The 20,938-nt window shown below is 42.5% G+C and overlaps 2 protein-coding genes across 5 annotated transcripts; one reads left to right on the top strand and one right to left on the bottom strand.

Annotated features, from left to right (window-relative positions):
- Positions 1-202: 202 nt before the first annotated feature.
- On the bottom strand, positions 203-7,632 carry LOC124208661 (growth/differentiation factor 10-like). Its single transcript, XM_046606509.1, has 4 exons — positions 7,046-7,632; positions 3,360-4,309; positions 2,361-2,534; positions 203-2,225 (listed from the first exon to the last, which is right to left on the bottom strand). The coding sequence occupies exons 1-4, from the start codon at positions 7,368-7,370 to the stop codon at positions 2,034-2,036; spliced, it is 1,641 nt and encodes a 546-aa protein (XP_046462465.1). The 5' UTR covers positions 7,371-7,632; the 3' UTR covers positions 203-2,033.
- Positions 7,633-14,075: 6,443 nt separating this feature from the next.
- Positions 14,076-19,857, top strand: LOC124208520 (lysosomal alpha-mannosidase-like). Of its 4 annotated transcripts, none has more exons than XM_046606287.1 (20): positions 14,076-14,373; positions 15,116-15,164; positions 15,256-15,309; positions 15,412-15,493; positions 15,579-15,764; positions 15,923-16,025; positions 16,124-16,223; positions 16,299-16,435; positions 16,497-16,630; positions 16,717-16,936; positions 17,031-17,233; positions 17,319-17,512; positions 17,624-17,709; positions 17,810-17,950; positions 18,019-18,247; positions 18,313-18,430; positions 18,528-18,610; positions 18,709-19,139; positions 19,215-19,364; positions 19,423-19,857. In XM_046606287.1, the coding sequence occupies exons 1-20, from the start codon at positions 14,137-14,139 to the stop codon at positions 19,642-19,644; spliced, it is 3,159 nt and encodes a 1,052-aa protein (XP_046462243.1). In that variant the 5' UTR covers positions 14,076-14,136; the 3' UTR covers positions 19,645-19,857. The 4 variants fall into 4 exon arrangements, with proteins under 4 accessions (XP_046462243.1, XP_046462244.1, XP_046462246.1 ...); XM_046606288.1 differs by having other exon boundaries at positions 14,150-14,373; positions 17,319-17,506; positions 17,618-17,709; XM_046606290.1 differs by having other exon boundaries at positions 14,151-14,373; positions 15,256-15,314.
- The last annotated feature ends 1,081 nt before the right edge of the window (positions 19,858-20,938 follow it).

Raw genomic sequence — 20,938 nt, 5'->3', positions numbered from 1 at the left:
TACACACACACACAACTTTAGTTATCTACACCCAAGGTCCCGCGCACACGATATTACTATGATATTACTATAATATCGAACGGAATAAATTTGTTGAAAAACCTTTTTTTCTGATTTTTGTTTTTCGACATTTCTATGTTTGCGTGTCTATGTACAAAACGGTGGACACGTAATTACGTAGTTGAAATGAAAACAAATTCGGTCGATGAACGTGTGAGAATTTTATTGTAATTTATGGGGTTGATGCAATAATAAGGAGGGAGCGAAAAAATAAAAATAAAAAAAGGGAAGACAAAATATGTTTTTTTTTTCTTTTTGTTTTTTCGACAGTATTTTTGTAACAGACGAGACACGCCGGATGTGGATAAATCGTTAGAACATATTATTAAAAATTACAAAAAAAAAGAAAGAAAACTTGCGTTTGTTTAAAAAGAAAAAAAAAAGAAAATGGCTTAATTTGTAAAATATAGAAACGAGAGAGAGAAAGACGAGACGGAAAAAAAGGAAAGAAGATAATAATAATAAACTTGAGAGGAGCTGGGCAAGATGGAGAAATTTAAAAAAAGAAAAAGAAAAATCAGGGCGAAAATATAAGAAGAAGAAGAAGAAGAAACACGAGGAAATATGATGACTAGGACATACCATCGCACACGGCTGCCAACTGCAATCAGAGAACAGCCAGTTACGAGAAACATAAACAACAGCAGAACAGCAGAACAGCAGCGAAAAAAAATATTTAAAAAAAAGGGGAAAACAGAGTCCGAGATAAAATTGGGGAAGCTGGAAAAAAGAAAGAAAGAAAGAAGAGAACACGTCCAACAACATCGTTCCTATATTATATTATATAGAAATAGTAAATATAATAGAGAGGAGATGGGTGGTATAGGTAGTAGTATAGTAGTACTCTATATATGATGTGGAAGGAGGGAAAGAAAAGAAGAAGAATCAACAAGAAAGAATCCCTCGAGCGCTCCCGTTTTGGCCATATAGACGTGATTACAACAAACAACGTACTACACACACACACACACACACACACAAACAACAACGGAATTAGTTTAGTTTTGTTTTTTGTTTTGTTTTCTCTCTCATATCGGTCCGTCCGATAATTCTTTTTTTGTCTTTCTAGTTTGCACAACAAAGGACTCTGTCGATATTACATCGTTCCCGAATTTGTTGAAACAAGAATTTTTTTTAAAGGGGGGATCTTTTTAAAATATTTAAATAACAAGGTGGGGTCAATCTCTCTTTTCCTCTCTGTATGGCTGTTTGTTATTTTTTAATATATACCATGTCCGGCTCAGATATTGGACACTCAGGTATATACATTTCGGTTGACCTATCCTCTCTCTTGTTTTGTTTTTTCGAATTTATAATATCTTTTAAAAAAGTTAATTTTTTTTTTTTTTTTTTGTTTTTTTTTAAATGAGACAGCGAAATTATTAGCGGGAACGAATTTAGCCAAATGCCATTTCAGGTAATTTTTGATAAAAGTTTCGAGAAAAAAAAGTGGAGGGGTGGGGTTTGGGTTTGATATCTAAACATCTCGATGGACAATCTCTCGTTATCTGTTACGAATTGACGATGTAGTTTATTAGTAATTATTAATTTTTAATGATTAAAATGAATTAATTATTAGACTTCAGGAATAAAAAAAAATCGATAAGTTCAAATTGACGACAAATTAAAAAAAAAAACAAGTCGGGAGGCGAAATTGTCGAATGTAAAAATGAGATAGAAAAGAAAAAAAAAGTGGATTTTTTCACTGGATTGTCTCTCTCTCTGTACACAACTGCTGCTGATTGGCGGCTCCTAGAGGTTATATGTGGTGTGTGTTTGGTGGGGGAATGTGGCTGGTCTTGTGTGTTTGTTGTAGTGTCCAATTTTGTTTGATTTTTTGACGAGGTTGCGTGTTGGCTCGTGCGAGCTGATTGGATGTGGAGGGGATGAATTTCTGCTATTGCATCGCCAGAGCCGGGCATCATCATCATCTTATGTTTGGAATTGATGGGGAAAAAACAAAAATAAGAAATTCACCGGCAAGCGCAGCTCTCTGCCGTCATGCTGGGGTAATTCTTGAGGACGACGTTGCGGTTGTCGTCAAAGTAAAGAAGCGTCAGCGACGACAGGACGTCGGGCACGCAGCACGGAGCCGGCACTTCCGGATGGCCGCCGATGGCGTGAACGATACTCTGGATAGTTGCGTGATTCGTCGGATTCAACTCCTAATATACAACCATTAAGACAGAAACTCGTTAATACAAAATAATAAAAATCGGATCAAAGTTCCAATATCATCGATCGGCGACAGTATATGTAGTATAATATTAGATGATTTGATTTAGTTTAGATTATTTTACCTTAGTTAGAGGGAAAGGACAGCGGCCGGCGCAGTACTGGGCCTCGAATGTCTTTGGCGATATGATCCACTCTCCCCAGCCGATTTCGTTGAAGTCGACCGTCAATTTCCGGCGCTGGCACAGCGATCTGCCGGCATCTTCCGGCACGTCAAGTCTGGCATCGTTGACGTGTTGCTAAACAGAAAAAAACAAATTCAACAAAGAAAAAAAAGGGAAATTAAATTGTCAGTTCTACACACAAAAATAAAATTCCATCATCTATGCGTGATTGGATACATTCTCCCCCCACCACCACCAAAAAATAAGAAACGCCTGAACGTTAAAAAGCCTTTTAGAAAAAAAAAATAAGAATAGAAGATAGAGTGCGAGATGCGGTTAAAATCTGTGTGTGATGATGCGGGTGCGCGCGCGCATTTTCGAACAGCAGAAAGCTCTTTTGTGTTATGCCCATGTCAACTGGTTTTCGGCTTGTCAGTCAACGTAGAAAAAATAAAAAATAAAAATCTTTTTTAAAAAACCCCGTGAAAAGATACTACAAGTGAAGTTTAGTCTATAATTATTATTATTTTTTTAAAAGCGGCTATTGTAAAAAAAAGCGGAAAAAAGAAAGCGCGCTTTTTTGAATCAACAGACAACAATGGAGTTAAGAGGATCTCTTCCATTTACAGGGCCCGTGTGCGTTGTCTGTTGTGTGTTTCTCCTTCACTAAATACGAGTCTTCTTTCAAGTTTTGACTCGACCGAAGATGACCGATAAAAGCTTTTTCTTTTTTGAAAGACGGAGAGAAAGAGGGAAGTAAGATGGCTGATAAAACTGAGTAGCTCAATGGATGGGCGGAGTCGTCGCCCATCTTTCTTTTTTCAACAAAATAAAAGCGTGCGTGCTATTTTACCAGCAGAGAAAAAGGGACTAGCTAGAGAGAAAATAGGATCCATCGTCTAGATATTATTTAGAAATATTCAAATGCGCTCATAGAGAGTCTATAAATCTATCCTCTACCTGTTGATTGTAATGCCAGGTTTCTGGCAGCTTGCGGTTACGTCGCTTTCCCTTGCGGCTGTTGCTGCCGCCGCCATTGCCATTGCCACTGCCGCCACCGCTACCGCTGCCCGTCCTTTTCCTCTTATCTTCCGGCCAGGCCAAGGTGGCACCAGCCACTCCCGATGAATGAGACTTGGGATAAGGTAGAGTGCTGCTGCTGCTCTTACTACTGCTGCTGGCTTCACCACTTATCTTGCGGCTACCTGCTGCTGTTGCTGCTGCTGCTGCTGGGCCGCCGGCCGGCTGACGCGACGAAGATGATGAGCGGGCCTGCAACATTCCCGGACTGGTTTGAGGGATGACATTGCTGTTGAGGTAATGGTCAGCTTCGGGCAGTTCGTTATCGTCGATGGAGCGACGCAGACGGCTGGCGTCGCCCGGCTGCTGCTGCTCTGGCTGGACAGCATCCTGGGAGTCGGGCAAAGCGTTGAGATCGCGCTGGGAGACGAGGCCCGTCTCCTCCAGAGTGGCGTTGGACCTCTCGTTGGAGAAAACCACCAGGAAGGGCGACGGATCCATCCGGAGGACGGAATCGATGGGCAAATTCTCGTAGAGGCCCGACGAGCGCTTGACGCCCTGGAACATGAAGCCCAGCTGCTGCTGCTGCTGGCCGGTGGGCGATGATTGCTGACGGGAAACGGAATGGACGGCCTGGCTGACGTCGTAGACTTGCCATCCGCGCTTGTCCAGCGCCACTTGCCACTTGCCAATGAGACGGACCGGCGATCCTTGGACGGACGGGTCCAGGGCGAATCCCTGCAGGTGGTGTTGGTGATGGGCCTTGCTGCTCATCTTCTTCCGGCCGACGGCCCGCCGCTTGTAGAAATGCAATTCCACCGACCCGATCTCCTCGCTTCGGGTCAACCCGCTCAAATTGAACAGGAGCATCTCCTCGCCACCGACTTGACCTGCAAAACAACCCAAAAAAGTCCATCCATCAGTTTAACATTTCCAGCAACCAGATCTAAGTATTTATCGGCAGATATATATAGGATAACCGTATCGAAATTATCTTTAGGGCTTCTTGATCCATCCCTCGCAACTGATAGAATATAATGCGCAGGCAATGTTGCGTGGTTTGGGTTGGTTGTATTGGATCTAACTCTCTCTAGTCTCGTCTCGTGTTCAGTTACACACAAAAACTTTCACCCCTCCAGCTGGGCTGGGCCGTCTGTCAGTTGGGGGCTTTTGTTTTCGACGGGCTTCATTTTTTCTTCTACTTCTTTCTCCGTGGGCTTTTTATTATTTTTACATGAGATTATATTATTCCGTCGTGGCGCATTAGCATTTAAATTCACTTAAAGACAGAGACAAAGCGAATGCCTTTTTCTTTATATTTATTTCTGGATCCGATCGGAACCGCATAGAATTCCAGGTGAATATTGGGAAATAAATATAAAACACCGGCCAAATCGAATTATAGACGGCTAGAGAATATATAATCAATTACATTTTTCTTTCCCTAACACCTGAGAGAGACTGGGCAAATCGGAACTTTTTTGGGTTTAAGTTGTTGAATAGGCGATGATTACCGAGTCATCGTTCCGTGCCCATCGCAATATAACATTTAGACGGCGGAAAACTTTTATTTCTATTCAAATGTTTTTTTTCCTACTAAAAAAAAGTTTTCCAGCACACACACAGCTGCGTGAAATGTAGGGAAAAACTCCAATAAAATTCATGGAAGAAAAAGAAACGACGATGGCTGGCGGGGAGCGCCCCAGCTGGACTGCTTTTTTTCTTCTTCTTTCCCGTCCGTCTGATTTCGTGACCGACTCTCATAATGGACTCTTCTTCTCGTTCGCTTTTGCTCTTTCACAAAAAAGAAGAAGAGGCCCTTTAGAGCTATGTGAGACCCTTTTTTCCTTCCCGACTCCTAATGGCTTTCCGTCATAAAGATACAGTCGGGGCAAAGCAGAAGAAGAAGAAGAAGAAAAAACGAGTGTTTGCATATCTTTCCAGCAGCTCCTTTTCTTACGGAATTTTTTCCCTATCTTACTATTTTCTTTTTTCGGTTTTGTTTGTTTGTTTGTTTTTTTCGGCTATTTTTCAATCAACGGCGCGTCTCGAATGGCTTTATTTGCATGTTACATTGCGATCCCAGTTTTTTTTATTTTTGTCGGGATGACTCGAAAGATTATTATTATTATTTGCCGCGCGTAGTTTTTTAACTTTTTTTGGCAGTGCCGCAACTTATCCTATCGATTGTAAAAACAGGAGAGAGAGAGCGGCGGGAGTCGAGCGGCACATGCAGGTGGCAAAAGAGAAAAAAAAGAAATAAATAAGAAAATATACAGTGAATTATCTCTATGCGCAGAGGTGGAAGCTCAAAAAAAGAAGAAGAAATCGAGGAGGAGATGGAACAAGAAATTAGAGGGTCAAAAAATAAAAGAGATTGGATTGGAGCATTCATTTCTCCCCCCGAAACTTTTTTGTTAGATTTTCTCAATCCGGAATGAATCGAGAGAACCACGCCCTTGTTGGTATTAAAAACAACGAAGAAGAAAAATATTTTTTCCTGAGACCTCCTCCCACCCAGAAAATTGGGGAGGTATAGACAAACAAGATGATGTGAAAGAAAAAAAATGGGCAAGACACATTCCGTCTAGTCATCACTTGGGGTAAAAAAATAAAATAAGAAAACAAAACTTGTCCGTCTAAAAGGTTATGGGCCCGCCATCACCCGGACAAAACATTCGAATCATCTTTTTTTCTCCTATTCTCTTATTTTCTCTCTGTGTCTATATAACAGCAATCATCTTTTTTTCGTAACATGATTTGTTTTCCTATACACTAGACAGTTCAGACCCCACCACCACCACCACTATTTTCAAAAGATAAACAAGGGGGGGGGGAAGGGAGGATAACATGTATAAGGGTGGGTTGTTATGCGGTTTTCTTAATATTTTCTGTTTTTCAAAAAGAGAAAAAAGGTATTTAGTATATTTATACAGATCTATGAAAGGTTTTCGGGGTCTCTGCTGCTGGAAGGAGGGGGGCCATGTGGGATAAGATGAATTGCCGTATTTACACAAGTCGCCGTTTTGTGTGTTAAAGCTCCCAGTTTCTATGAGGCAACAACATCTTCAAAGTTGTTGGTTATTTCTCAAGAGCGCAGAGAGAACTGCGTGATGTTTCGAACCCCAAAACGACCCAAAACTATTTTCAAATTATTATTACAGAAAAGAGAGTGGAAAAATAATATATATGTAAGGACTGTTGGTTGGGGGGTGTTGGGGGGTGTCTGGGCACCCCGATAACTCTGCGACTATCTCCTGTGTTATGGGTTAGATTGGACGAGATGGACTTGTGTTTTCAAAAGGCAGCAGCACCAGCTAAAACACAAACTTGACACAAACATGCGGGGCCAGATGTGCATGGGCCTAATAGCTCACAATCTTTATTTTTTTGGGAGGGTTGATTGTCTTTAATTTTTATTTCATAGCCATTTTGGTTTAAAAAAAACTTCTTCTTCTTTAATACGGCGATAAAATTAAAAAATAACGATTAACTTCCTTTAGCTCAAACGAATGTTTTTTTAATATCTTCCGTTTTCTTTTTTTAAGTTTGTTTTCTGACTTGTTTTTAATGATTGTCTAATTTTTTTCGGGTGGGTTTTAAGGTTTTAATGAGTTTGTTTTTACCTCTGGAAGGGATGATACTGCGGATGGTGTTACTCCGGGTCTTCATCGTGTCGGACGTCAGGTATTTCTTGTAGAGTTCCATCATGTAGAGGTGAGGCGACGAGGCCGCTGATGTCGCGTCGTCTGGTGAAACATCTTGCCGCTTAGTACGGACGGACGGCCCGGAAGAACCGGAAGCAGAAGCAGAAACGGGCGGCCTGATTTGAAGCAAATGTTCCATGGCGTTGCGCATCATTTCCTTGTCGGTTCCGGCCTCCTCACCAGCGCCCGTCACCACCACCACCACCACGGCCATCATCAAAATCACTTTAATCCACATCCTCATTTTTGTTTTTGTTATTTTTTTAAATTCCTCCGGAAGGGGAAAACAAACAAAACTATTCGGGAATAAAACAAGTTGAACTCAAAACACTGTTGTTGTTGTTGGAGGTAAGAATTAAAAATCAAAACAAATTGTAGAGTAGTAGTATTAATAGTAGTTTGTCCGGTTGTTTGGCGCGCGCACTACTTGTCGACTTGCTCGGGTGCAACTGACAGTGGCCAGTCCAGCGAGAAAGGCTTTAACCTGCACCTTCCTCTTTTCTTCTTCTTCTTCTTTTCCTTCTTCTTCTTCTTCTTCCTTCCTTCTTCTTCTTCTATACGGTGGGGAGGGTGGTGGTTGCAAAAGGAGGTGGTTGGAGGGGGTGGCCCACAAAAGAGGAGGACCCAAAGAGAGGAAAAATATATATAAGGAGGACTGTGCGAGCCAAAGTGTTGAATGGCCGGAGAACAACAACATCAACAACAATTCGACACAAGTTAATAGCTGATTAGTCATTTTTTCTTTTCAATCATTTATGTTTAAAGTCACATAGAAATATTTGAAAAAGTCTAACCTCTTTTCAATTTGGCTCTGGCTGATCCCGCAGTTTTTGATTTTCTTTATGCCAATCGTCTCAGGAGAGAAGTGGGCCAGTTCAGCCGGTCATCAAATCCTCTACTATGTACATACAATTCATCTTCTATGTATAGGCCTACGTCGTTTTGTCTCTGTTGGTGAAGACTCGTGGCAAGGGAGGGGCGCGTCCAGCAAATCCTCTTTTCCAAAGAAAGAAAACCCACCGACTCCCCGTCGAGATCTCAACTCCCAAAAAAATCTACGCAGTTGCTGGAAAGTAAAAAAATATAAAAATGGATCTGGACAACAGTATTGCTCCTGATCCTTCCTTCTCTCCCTGGACTCTCTATACAGATTGAGCCCGATTAGCAGCAATCACTCATTTTTTGGACAACATTTGACTTGAAACAAGCATCATCATAGAATATTTTAAGTTCTAATCAGTTTGGGCCAGTCTTAAAATCAACAAAAAGTCAGAAAACTTGAGTGTCGAGACTCTCATCTATTTATTCTGCGCGTCTAGATGTACAGTGTAGAGTATTACGAGTACTACTCTGTATTATTATATAGAGTTGTGTATGTGTGTATGTGGGGAGGGAAAACAGGCCAGGAGGAGGACACAATAAGGCGCGGCTGTGGTTTTTTCTTATATTTTTCTTATATATTTTTCTTTAGATTTCTGTTTCCATTCGGATGTGATGTCGCCAAGGCGGCCGCGGCGCCAGTCGGGTCGGGAGAGGGGGGAGAAGAAACAAGACGGGCAGACGGCGACCGACAAGAGAGAGAGAGAGAGAAGCAATCAGGTAGGAGAGAGCAACAACTGGCCGCCATCACGGCAGGCACTCTCACCGAAATATCTACATAGACTCTAGCGCCTTCCTCCCCATATGTATTATCCTTCGTCAAAAAAATACGACACACACACGTATACGATACGGTACCTATATAAAGTCGAAGGGACAAAAAACAAACACACACCAAACTGATATAGATAGACGCATATATATATAATAGACATCCGCTGAAAATATACCAAATTCTCCCTTTTATTTTTCGTTTTGGCTGGGCTGGGCTGGCCAGCAGGTGAGTTTGGATGTGTGTGCGCATTTGAGACCCAAAGACTGGCAGAGAAATGATAGAATGAACAAGTTTTTTGGGATAGATAGATTTGGTTTGGTGTCCCTTTGACGAGACACTTTTTCTAAGGGGGGAGATGCTCGAGACTGTCGTCGTCTCTCGAGGGATCCATCAAGTCCGGCGCCATTTGGGGGGAAACCAAAAGGTATATAGAGGCGTCCGTCTCTCTTCTTCTACTGCTCCGGCCCACTCTCATCTCGACATGCGAGAAGAAGAAGAGAGACGCTAGTTAAAGAAAAAAGACATTAGACGCTTTCAAAAGTGGCGCGCAAATCATCGATCGCTGGCGCGCAACATAAGGCGGGAAAATAGAACGATATGAAAATGATATGACAAAAACAAAAGCTCGGCTGGGCCCTGGGCCGCGCCACTCGAGATTGACGTTTGCTATAACATTTTTTCTTTCTTCTTTCTGCATAGCGCAGCAGTCGCAGTAAATAACCGGGCGGACGGCCTATTCAATCCAGACGTCCGTATCGATCAGGAGGCCAAAGCCCAAAAGTTATTGAATTGATAACACACAAAAAAGGACACTGCCAGCTAGAGAGGGGGGGTCGGGCTGTATATACGTATGTCAACATGACATTGGCAACTGTACTTGATGGCCATTGGAATGCTCCCGACGTTCTATAGATTTCCGCTGCGACTGACAGCAGCAGCAGGGCCCGTTATATCAAAACCCTGGCGAATGGAAACTCGTTATCAAAATGAAATGTTCTTTTTTTTTATCAAAAGCCGCCCCCTTTTTGTGTGTGTGTTGGGTTGGCTGGCCACACACAGAATGAGGTAGACGTCCCGGCCATCTGTTTTTTGATCCAACAAGGAGACCCCACACACATCCAAAGGAAGAAAGAAAAAAATGGATCAACATTTTGAAAAGAATATCCAAGCCAAAAGGATTTGATTATAAGGGGCATATGCACTTGATGCTTATAGACGTAAACGCCTACACAATAATTTGAGTGGCTATTATATTTAATCTGATTGGATCACAATTTAAAAAAAAATACTGATGGGTCAGCAGGGGCCAGGTGGTATAGCAACGGGCCATCCTTTTTCGTCCAGCAGGGATGAAGAAGATTATTATAAGCGTTCGGCGCACCCCCCGTATATACATGTATGTGTGTTTGTAGTATATATTGAGTTTCTTTAGGTCAAGTACAGTAGTAGTAGCTACTGGAACACAACTATACCTTCTCTATAATTCTTTTCTTGTCCATTCACCGGAAACGACGATAATCCGCTATCATTAGCCCCGGCTAAATAAGTTTCTCTCTTGTTTTTTTCGCCCACCCCTGGACAACACCTTCAGGGTCTTCATCAAACGCCTATATATATACGATAGCTCCTTCCTGAAACAATTATTTCATATTTTTCCAGTTAAAACTTTCAAAATAATTAAGAAAAACGTCTCGTCTTATAATCTATTTTTTTAAAAACTATAAGCTCAACAAGTCCTCGTTATATTCGACTGTCCAAAAAAGAAACAAAAAAATGACATGATATGGCCGAGAGAAGTCTAAGTAGAGTGCTTCAATAACCTCTCAAAGTAATTGTCCGGTTATTGTCGAAGAGGGTTGCGCTGTAAACCCCAGCCGAAATGAAATAGCGTCCGCGCCGTTTTTATTTAAAAAAAGAATAAAAATAAGACATTTCTGTTTTTATTTAAAAAAAGAAAAATGGTAGAGAGTGTCTGTGTGGAAAGGCGAGTCTTGTTGGTGCCATCTCTCCGTTGGTCTGAGTGTTTTTCTTCTTTTTTCTTTTATATCTATTTAACAGTAGTATATAGTATATGATGTGTGTGTGTGTACGATTTTTCTTGATCTTCTTCTTCTTCTTCTGCTGGCGGGCGCCACCATCTTATCAACTTTGACATTCGGGGGTGACCCGCGTAATAGCGCGGCCCCTTCCCCCCCTCCCTTTCCACCAAAAAATAAAATAAAAATTTAGGGAATAGACACAGACAGAAAAAAGTCAGAAGAGAGACTCAAAAAAGGTGATAGGTCAACATCCTTCACAAAAGAAGAAGACGAAGAAGAAAAAGTGCGTATACCTTCCCACATTTCAATTTCCCATCGTCGCTTTTTTCCCCTTCTTATTGTCTTCTTACTCTTGACTTTTGTGTATTTTTTCTTCTTCTTCTTCTTCGTCTCGGATGAGCCAAAAGGAGTGTGCTCTTTCATTACAGGTAATCACACCATCTGCCGCGCAACCTGTGCACACGGTCTCTTCTTCTTCTTCGCCCTTTTGGGTAATGGCTGTTGTGTGTGTCCTCCACATCCATCCACACACACGCCATTGTTATCCGATACTCGAAAAAAAAAATTTCAAATTTCGCGCGCTTTTTTAAATCTGCGCACCTGTGCGTCTGGTACCCCATCAACTCTCTCTGCGCATTCAATTGTTTTTGTTCAGACATCGAAATCATTTTTAATTGGGATCTTAAGCCTCGAAGGGAGAAAAATGATTCAAATGGACGTTTAAGTTCTATATAATACCCTAGCTTTTAAATACATCCCAAGCAGGTGCAGCACACACATATGTATACGTGTGGGTGGAAAAAAAACAATTTTGGCGCGGGGAGTATATAGTGGCGAGAACTTTCTGTTCCATCATCGACGACGAAAAGATAAGAAATCAGTGGAGAGAGGTGTGTGTGTGTGTCTGCTTCTCTCTATAGTCGCCTCTAATTGCAGGTGAGTAGAGACACACAGACACACAACACAACCAGCGGGAAATTTTAGAAGGGAAACAAAACATATTATAGCCATCGTCCATGTTTTATTTTATTTTTCTTCTATCCCCAACTGGAAAAAAAAAGGCGCATTATATTCGGATGGCCTCCACCACGCAGCTCCTTCCAGGAAACAATTAGTGGGTGGAAAGTGAAGGGCCACTTATGTCAGAGGGGTCACACACACACAAAAAAAAAAGAATATTAGTACGCCATTATCAACTTATTTTTTTTAAGGCCGAAAAAAAGTGAACGTGGGAGAAAAAATGTTTCAATTTTTCAATAGTTCAGAAAATAGAAAGTTGAAAAAATAAAAGAATTTGACTGACAGTCGGGGGGCAGGTGTATGGTAAGTGCGTGTGTGTATGGGTTGAATTGATCAAATATTTGACTGTTCACTCCGAAGCCAATTTTTGTCCGTCTCTCTCTCAAATAACGATCATCTCTGCCCGCCTTCCGAGTGGCCGCCGGAAAAGGGCAGAATAAAAGCGCAGCCCACAGCAGCGTGACATGTGTGTTTTGGATGTTGTTTGGTGGTGGTGGTGGCCCTGTGTATATGTACATTAGGAAATAGAAGAAGGCCCTCACTCTTGGTGGTTGGCTGGTGAGTGGAGAGAAGTGCAGAGAGGGGGGGGACCTGTGTGTTTGTACACACGACTGTGCTGTATTTTCCCGTGTTTACACAGAAATATTAGGGCCAGCCACCAGCACCCTCGACGGGAGGTTAAATAGAAAAGAAGAAGAAACTCATTACCAAGTGGCGCGGGATCAAAACCAGCCGACCCCAACACCGATGAAATTTGTTTGTTTTTTTCTTTGAACAAACAAATGACGTGATTCGAATTCTATAAACGAAACGAAATTTAATATTCTACATATGAGGCTGTGGACTACTGGATATAATATTGACAGGTTGAAATAAAAGAAGAATAAACTTTTGATTTTAAATTTTTTTCGATTTTGGCGCCCTGTTATACCAACAGGTCAAACAGATGTGTGGCGCGGGCTCGTCAAATGGGGCGGGTATTTTTTCTAGGGGGAACTTCCCGACCGATGCCTCTCTCTCTCTCTTTTCCCCCCCATCTTTTTTATATTTTTTTTTCCAGGCAAAATTCACCTGGAACAAGAGAGCGGTATTCTCTTTGATCTCCCATCACGGCCCTTCCCAACCAGAAAGAAAAAAAAGAACTTTTCCAGTTCTTCACCATTTTATATATGTGTGTACTTTCTGACCCCCATCGGAAAAAAAACCCTCCTTTTATTTTACGAAAAGGTCAAAAAATCGGCACCTCACCACTTTTCTCTCTCTGTGTGTGGATGAATTTGTTTCAAAAGAAAATGACAAGCCGCTCTCCTTTTCTTTTTGCTTTTCGACCGAGACAATTAACAACTAGTGATGGCCCCCATTTCTTATTGGTTTTTTTGACAGCGGCGTTCGAAATGCCCGCCAATGACTCTCTAATTTCAACTGGACCAACACAGTCGTCCTTTTGCTCTACGCGTCCGTCTATACTGCGAAAAAAACACCCAAAATGTGCAAGACGACGAAACAGACTTGTATATATAGACGTCGACTTATAAGAAAGTTTACGAGCCCCGGATGACCATCCGGTGGTGGTGGTGGGGATCCATGCGGAATAAGGGTCGGCGAGTACGTTGTGTACTACGTCTATACTTTTGATTTTTCTCATGGATTAAAAAAAAAAAGAATTTCGAATTTTTTCTTGAGGGGGAAAAACAATAGATGATGCTGGAGAATAAGAATAAGAAAAAATATCCAAGAAGTATAATCAAGTTAGACGTGGCTGTATTTGCATAGCCGCGGGAGCAAAACATTCCCGAAGGCATTCAGCGATAGACGGCGGATGCAATCAGCCGCCGTCGCCGCTTTCCAGCCAACAACAATCCGCTTCGTTAAACGAAAAGTTTTTTTCCTTTGCAGCTTCTATACACTCATTCCAGCGCTTGAGAGAAAAATAAATGATGACCACAAGTGATGTCTATCTATTTAAATATTCCGAGCGAGAAAAAGAATTGGACAGCCAAAGCACAACCGGCTAATAAGCGACGCGCACTCGATCAAAGTCCAATATGATGACCATTCGACTCTTCAAAAAGAATCAAATTCAAAATTATATTTTTGTTTTTTCTAGATTCACATTTGACCAAATCAGAGCCGGATAGACGATGGCCTCTGGCGGGATATGTGTGTGTGCGGTTGGCGATAAGATTAGAACGATAGACGTCCGAGAAGGAATAATAATAATAATCATCATCACAAGTCAATATGTTTTTGGTTTGGTTTTTCCGGACTCTTTTGCTCTGCGTGGGAGACGAAGCTGCATGTGCCAGGGGGTTAGTCAGTGCCATTTCTGTAACGAAGGCGAAAAGTCAACTGGCAGCAGCAGCAGCAGCAGCAGCAGCAGAGGAACGATGAGTAATAAGGAAACACGAAAGATGGATCGGCTAGTCGTGGCATCCATCAGCAGCAGTCTGATGCTGCTGGTCGTGGCCGGACTCGTTCATCCGTCATCGGGCGGCATCACCACCACCAGCAGGTCGACGTCGTGCGGTTACCAGGTAGAGACTACTATAAATATAAATATTCGATATCATCGTGAAAATACATAAAGGGAGGCCTTCGTCTCGGCGTGAGTTATGCTCTATACGGATGGATAACAAGTAGTGTGACGTCAATGTTTACACACACACACACACAACACCCACACACAGAAAACCGCCTCGGCCTTTTTTTCTTATGTATTTCTGGGAGAGATGTTGAAGGCGCGCATGTTTTTTTATTATTTATTTATATTTATTTATATTTTCGTATTATTCGCCCTCCTTTTCTTATCCGGGATCCCGGCTGTCTATTATAGATTCCAACATATATATATATGTATGTAGTTAAATTAATAATCAACTTTCTCTCTACAACAAAAAGCGGTGGGGGGAACCAACAAAATAGAGAAATGGATAATTCACGTTGATAACGATCGCCATTTATTTTGTTCTGCTGTGTGATAATGGCCGCGTCCGTCCAGCTGTGCTGGTGTGTGCATTCACAACACACATAGATAAGATATACATTACAAAAGATTTCACTCCTTTTGTTGTGTGCCGCGACGTCGGGTGTGTAAATTAATGACGCGGTCGAGATATTCTAGGAAGGAAAGAGAAGAAGGTTGAGACTTTATTAACGATTATTCACGCATCTTCAGTGCACTGCCACAGCCCGTTTGGAAGCTATTATATACAGCGTGAATATAAATATTGAACTTCTTCTTCTTTTTTTTCTTTTATTTTTGAAATAACCGCGCAGAGTTGCCACGCTACGAAACCTGGCTTCATCAACGTCCACCTAGTGCCACGTAAATTACAATTACCAATTAGACGCAGCAAAAGAACGTGCCGGGCTATTTATAACTATTCTGTTTTTTTTTCCTCTTATATTATATCCAGACACTCACGATGACGTCGGCTGGCTCAAGACGGTCGACCAGTATTACTACGGATGTACGGTGAAAACAACAACTGTGATTACACAATAAGCGCCAATCAAACCGTGTACGTGTGTGTCCAAAAATATAAATATGACACAATTTGTTATCCTTTTAGCTCGCACCGGGATCCAAAAAGCTGGCGTCCAGTACATCCTGGACAGCGTCGTCGAAGAATTACAGGCCAATCCCGAACGCAGGTATATCTCAAATCATTCTGTCATTTTTCTGTTGTTTTGTTCTGATCGTTTGTTCATTAAAATTAAATTAAAAAAAACGAATCAGATTCATCTACGTGGAAATGGCTTTCTTCTGGCAGTGGTGGGAGGAGCAGGATGAATCGACGCGGGACGTTGTGCGTGATTTGGTGAGCCAAGGGCGTCTCGAGTTCATCAACGGCGGCTGGTGCATGAACGACGAAGCTACAACTCATTACGTCGACATTATCGATCAAATGTCTCTAGGCCTCAGGTTCGTTCGTTCGCCCGTCTCTCCCAGACACTCACACCAAACCTTTCCCTTCTTTTATTTTAATGGCCCAGCACCAATCCATTCCGTCTGTGTATATCTTTAATTGTATTTCTTTATTTTTTAAAAAACATTCTTCTTCTTCTTTTGATCATTTACAGCCTTTTGAACGACACGTTCGGAGAGTGCGGCCGGCCTCGAATCGCTTGGCAGATTGATCCTTTTGGCCATTCCAGGGAGCAGGCTTTTATCTTCTCTCAGATGGTAAAACATACAGTAGAATATAAAAATTGAACGACACGAGAAAAATTCTGGAAGAGGTGTTATAATAATAAAAAATCTCGAACGCCGTACGTTGCCAGGGTTACGACGGCCTCTTCTTCGGTCGCTTGGATCACGAAGATAAGAAGCAGCGCATGGCTGCCAAAACCATGGAGATGGTCTGGTCCAGCAGTAGTCTCGGTATATAATTGCATAGATCAATTGATGGAGAAAATAATAAGCGACTCAATTTAATGTTGTGATTTTGGGTTACAGGCCAAACCGGTTGGCTCTTTACGGGCGTCAATTACAATTTATACCAACCGCCTCCGGGATTCTGCTTTGACATTTTGTGCAGCGATTCGCCCGTGATTGACAACCCCAAATCCAAAGAGTACAACGTCGATCAGCGGGTTATAAATTGGCCGTAGAAAAAAAACAATTTCAATTTAATTTAAACGATTTAATGCGCAGGTAACTGAATTTCTCAATTACTGTCAACGGCAATCGGAGGCCTACGCCACCGATCACATTTTGTTGACGATGGGAGGCGATTTCACGTACCAGGATGCCAACGTTTGGTACAAGAACATGGACAAGCTCATCAAGTATAAAATCAGAATAAAATCAAGTTGTCTCGTATGTAAATTTCTACATTTAAAAAACGAAAAATTCCATTCGTGTGGGAAAAAAGGTACGCCAATGAGCGGCAAACGAACGGCTCTCGTTTTAACCTGCTGTATTCCACGCCGAGCTGCTACGTCAAGTCTCTGAACGGCGTCAAGAAATCGTGGCCACTGAAAACGGACGATTTCTTTCCTTACGGCAGCGACGCCCATTCTTACTGGACGGGCTACTTCACTTCACGCCCAGCCTTTAAATACATGGTCCGCCAGGGCAGCAACCTCCTCCAGGTTAGACGCAATTAAAACTTAAAGGGATACACATGTAGATATACACATCAAGATGAATATCATTTGGAGAATTCGGTTGTATTTGAAAAAATAGGCCTGCAAACAAATGGATTCGGCATTGTCGTGGAGCGGGTCGACCAATCAAGGCGACGTCAACGTCATGAAACGGGCCATGGGCATCGCCCAACATCACGACGCTGTCAGCGGAACTGAGAAGCAAGCCGTGGTCCAAGATTACCAGGGCCGGCTGCACGAGGGCGTGGTCGAATGTCAGAAAACGCAGGCCTCGTATTATCAGTTGAGTCAGATCGGATAAGAAACAAAAACTTTGCCGTTGAAATTTTCTTCAACGATTTTTCAATTGGATTTGATTTCAAAACAGGAGTCAGCTGCCCATTTTGGGCCGGCCACTGCCGGACGTCAAGTTCTGCCAGCTCAACGTCAGCCAGTGTGACGTCTCGGAGACCAGCGGCCGATTTGTGGTCAACATTTACAACTCTTTGGCCAGGCACGTCGACAAATATGTCCGCATTCCAGTAGCTGGCGGAGACTCTTACCAAGTCCTCGACCCTGACGGTATGTTGTATCGGATAACCGCCTGAAATTCCAGCCGTTTGTGAAGGCTATCTTACATGTGTGAATGGAAGAAAGCTGACTATAAAATGTGAATCTTTCTTTTGTCTAAAGGTAAAGTGGTTGATTCGCAGCTGATTCCAATTTCACCTCAAGTTCAGGCTCTTCCTGGACGGACAAGCTCAGCCACAGAAGAGCTGGTAATTTACTCAAATTGATTTGATACAACCAATATTTTTAAACGTGTATAAATGTTTTGATTGGTTAATTATTATTTTTTTTAATTTGATTTGAAAAAAGGTATTTTTAGCCACCCAGTTGCCACCTATTGGTTCAAAATCCTACTATGTCGAGCGGGACTCTAAGCACCGCCGGCGCCATTCGTTCAAATCCAAATCACAGCGATTGGTTCCCGGCGAGGACCACATCATCACCACTGACGTAATAATAGATTTACAATTTAAAAATTGGAATTATTATTATCAATTTTTTTTTAATGATATGAGTAGAAAGTGAAGGTGAGAGTTGATTGGACAACGGGACTGCTGAGTTCGGTGACCGTCAACGGCGAAGAATATTTCGTCCAACAAGAGTTCCTTTGGTATCCGGGATACAACGGCGATAACGAATCGGCCGACCGGAGATCATCGGGCGCCTACATCTTCCGGCCGAACGGATCTGATGCCTTTCCAATGAGGCGGACAATGACCGCCGCCATTATCACCGCAGTCTACACCGGTATACATATAAGAATCCAAAATTGGATTTTGATGATTCAATTCTAAATCAATTCAAAAAATCAGGTCCACTGGTCCAGGAAATTCACCAGTTTTACGATACCTGGGTGAGTCAAGTCATCCGCATTTACCGAGGCCAGGAACATGTGGAATTGGATTGGGTCGTCGGTCCTGTTCCGGTGAGGTGAGTGAACTATAATTGACCCGCTATTATTTTTTCCCTGGAAAAATTAGCCCCGAAATAATGCGCGGGCTTAATTGAATTTATTTGAAAACCCCAGCGACAAAATTGGAAAGGAAGTCATAAGTCGCGTGACGACGACCATTTTACAGAGCGACGGGACTTTCTACACGGATTCCAACGGTTTTACCATTTTCTGAATTTTGTTTCAAAAAATAATTTGAATTTCCTTTTTTAAAAAATTAAAAAAAAACTCTCCAACGGCGACCCGCGCGCTGTAGGTCGCCAGACATTGAGACGCGAACTGGACGCTAGAGAGTCTTACACCTATACGCCAACCGAGCCCGTCTCGGGCAATTACTACCCCATCAATTCTCACCTTTTCATCCGAGACCCAGTGGGGGAGCAGCAGGCCACCGTCCTGGTCGACCGCTCCCAGGGAGGGTCTAGTCTGATTGGCGGATTGATCGAGCTGATGGTGCACAGACGACTGCTTCGCGACGACTCGTTTGGCGTGGACGAGCCCCTCGACGAGACGGCCTTTCAGCAGGGCCTTGTCGTCCGCGGATCGCACTATCTGATCCTCAGCGACGGACCCAGTTCGGCCGGCAGATATCGACCTTTGGCGCAACAGATTTACAAGCAACCGCAACTCTCCTTTATCCCCACAACGCTGACCTTTGCTGACTGGAGGAGACTCTACAAAACTCAAGTATTCAGACTTAATAGATGGCGAAGACTATGTTAAAATGTTATGTCATTTTATTGGTGTTTGTTTTTATTACAGCAACAATTAATCAGCCGGGAATTGCCGGAAAATGTCAATCTGCTGACGCTGGAAAATCGGTCAGACGGATCTTATCTGATTCGATTGGAACATATCTACGACGTTGGAGAGGATAAAGTCTTATCTGAACCAGTCACGGTTTCCCTTCAAGTAATTTTAAAATTTCAAACATTGTAAATCATTTAAAAATGTTGTTCAATAACTTTAGGACCTTTTCCCTGGATTTGCCATCACGTCCGCTGAAGAAACGATCCTAGGAGGGAATCAATTGAAAAAAGATTCTCAACGTTTGGTGTGGCACTCGTCGTCGGATAAACAAAAGAATGTCCGCTCCTCCCACTCTGATGAATTCCCGGACGTGGACCTCCAACCCATGGAGATCCGCACTTTCATTTTGAATCTCGTTCGTGACAATCGACTGGATAAATAATTTTTCTTTTTATTCCCCTGTTGAATTGCATATTTTAACTTTGTGTTTTTACTTTGATCAATAATAAATCGAAAATCGGTACCACAAATCGTTTTTATGTTAATCACGAAATGATGTAACGAAGTCACGACGTTCACGGTTATACTGATTGAAAATATATGAATATGTTGATTAACAATAAAGAAAAAAACTATGGGTCACGATAATCCTAGACGTGCTGATTCGTGTGGGTTTTTTTAAATAACTGAACAACAAAAAACGCGTGTGCTTTTTATTAGTTTTATTGAAATTTGATCTTTCGACACCATCACATTAATGTGGGAAAATAGGAAAACTGAATGAGAATGAAAGAAACAGAAGGCAAAGCAGTGTATCTTCTGGTGTTATTACGGATACCAAATTTTGTCGTCGTTCACTAGCTGATTGTACGCCTTGCGACAGTTGGATAGCCTTCCGCGAATTGTCCTGCCGGGTTTGTTCAAGTTCGTTCGGTCGATGGTGACATCGCAAAGAAAACAGGCATTTTTCAACGCTTTACCGTTGCTTTTCAGGTTGGGACAATCGACAACCACCGGCAGATTCTCGATGATGTCGACGGAGGCCGCTCGACGACTATCTGCATCTCCTTCCGATATGATGAGCTTTACATTCTCCTTCTGGCAATCGAAAATAATGATTTTCACGCCGTATTCCCGTTCCAGACGCTCCACATTTTGACCCCCTCGCCCAACGACACGGCCATAGTCCCGATTCAAAATGTTCGTTAGAATAAGCCTGCTACCCGAATCCGTTCGCTCAACATCCTTGGAAATAATCAAGAAATCCTCGGCCGGAATGTCTTCTGGTTGGCGTGTCGAAAAGTGGCTGATGTCGAGATCCATTGGAATCGGTTCAGGGATTGGTTTCTGCTCATTCGTGCGGTTTTCGGGAGTTATCGTAGCCTGTTGGGTTGAGACTGGACGAGACTTTTGTGTGGCATAGTTGAGACGATTGACAGTCTGGTGTGGTTTGGAAATAAATCGGCCGAGAGTTGGCCCCTCATCTTCATCAAATCCGTTCTGCTGGAATGACGTTGCTGGACTGTGGTGGTGGCCGGTGAGTGGTTGTTCCGGTTGAGTCCAAATCGATTGGAGACTTCTCTCATATCCAACGATTTTAGATGGCTGGGTAGTATTAAGCTTAGCCTGAGCGATTGTTTCTTCCAGTTCCGCGATCCGCCGGTCTTTTGATTGATAAACATTCAACAAATCCGTTTTCAACTGAATTTCGGAGACCGTAAGGTGACAGATCATCT

The sequence above is a fragment of the Daphnia pulex genome, chromosome 12 (assembly GCF_021134715.1).
Source record: "Daphnia pulex isolate KAP4 chromosome 12, ASM2113471v1".
Taxonomy (NCBI): Eukaryota; Metazoa; Arthropoda; class Branchiopoda; order Diplostraca; family Daphniidae; genus Daphnia; species Daphnia pulex.
Note: the sequence above shows the minus strand (reverse complement) of the source record. Positions and strands in the feature narration are given on the sequence as shown.

Excerpts from the sequence above, each read along its gene's own strand:
- LOC124208661 (XM_046606509.1), bottom strand. The coding sequence starts at position 7,370 with ATGAGGATGTGGATTAAAGTGATTTTGATGATGGCCGTGGTGGTGGTG. Across the intron at positions 4,310-7,045 it reads CAGTATCATCCCTTCCAGAG|GTCAAGTCGGTGGCGAGGAG; the intron begins GTAAAAACAAAC and ends GTTGTTTTGCAG. Across the intron at positions 2,226-2,360 it reads GTCCTTTCCCTCTAACTAAG|GAGTTGAATCCGACGAATCA; the intron begins GTAAAATAATCT and ends GTTGTATATTAG.
- LOC124208520 (XM_046606287.1), top strand. The coding sequence starts at position 14,137 with ATGTGCCAGGGGGTTAGTCAGTGCCATTTCTGTAACGAAGGCGAAAAG. Across the intron at positions 16,224-16,298 it reads CTGGTCCAGCAGTAGTCTCG|GCCAAACCGGTTGGCTCTTT; the intron begins GTATATAATTGC and ends TTTGGGTTACAG. Across the intron at positions 17,710-17,809 it reads GCTCAGCCACAGAAGAGCTG|GTATTTTTAGCCACCCAGTT; the intron begins GTAATTTACTCA and ends ATTTGAAAAAAG.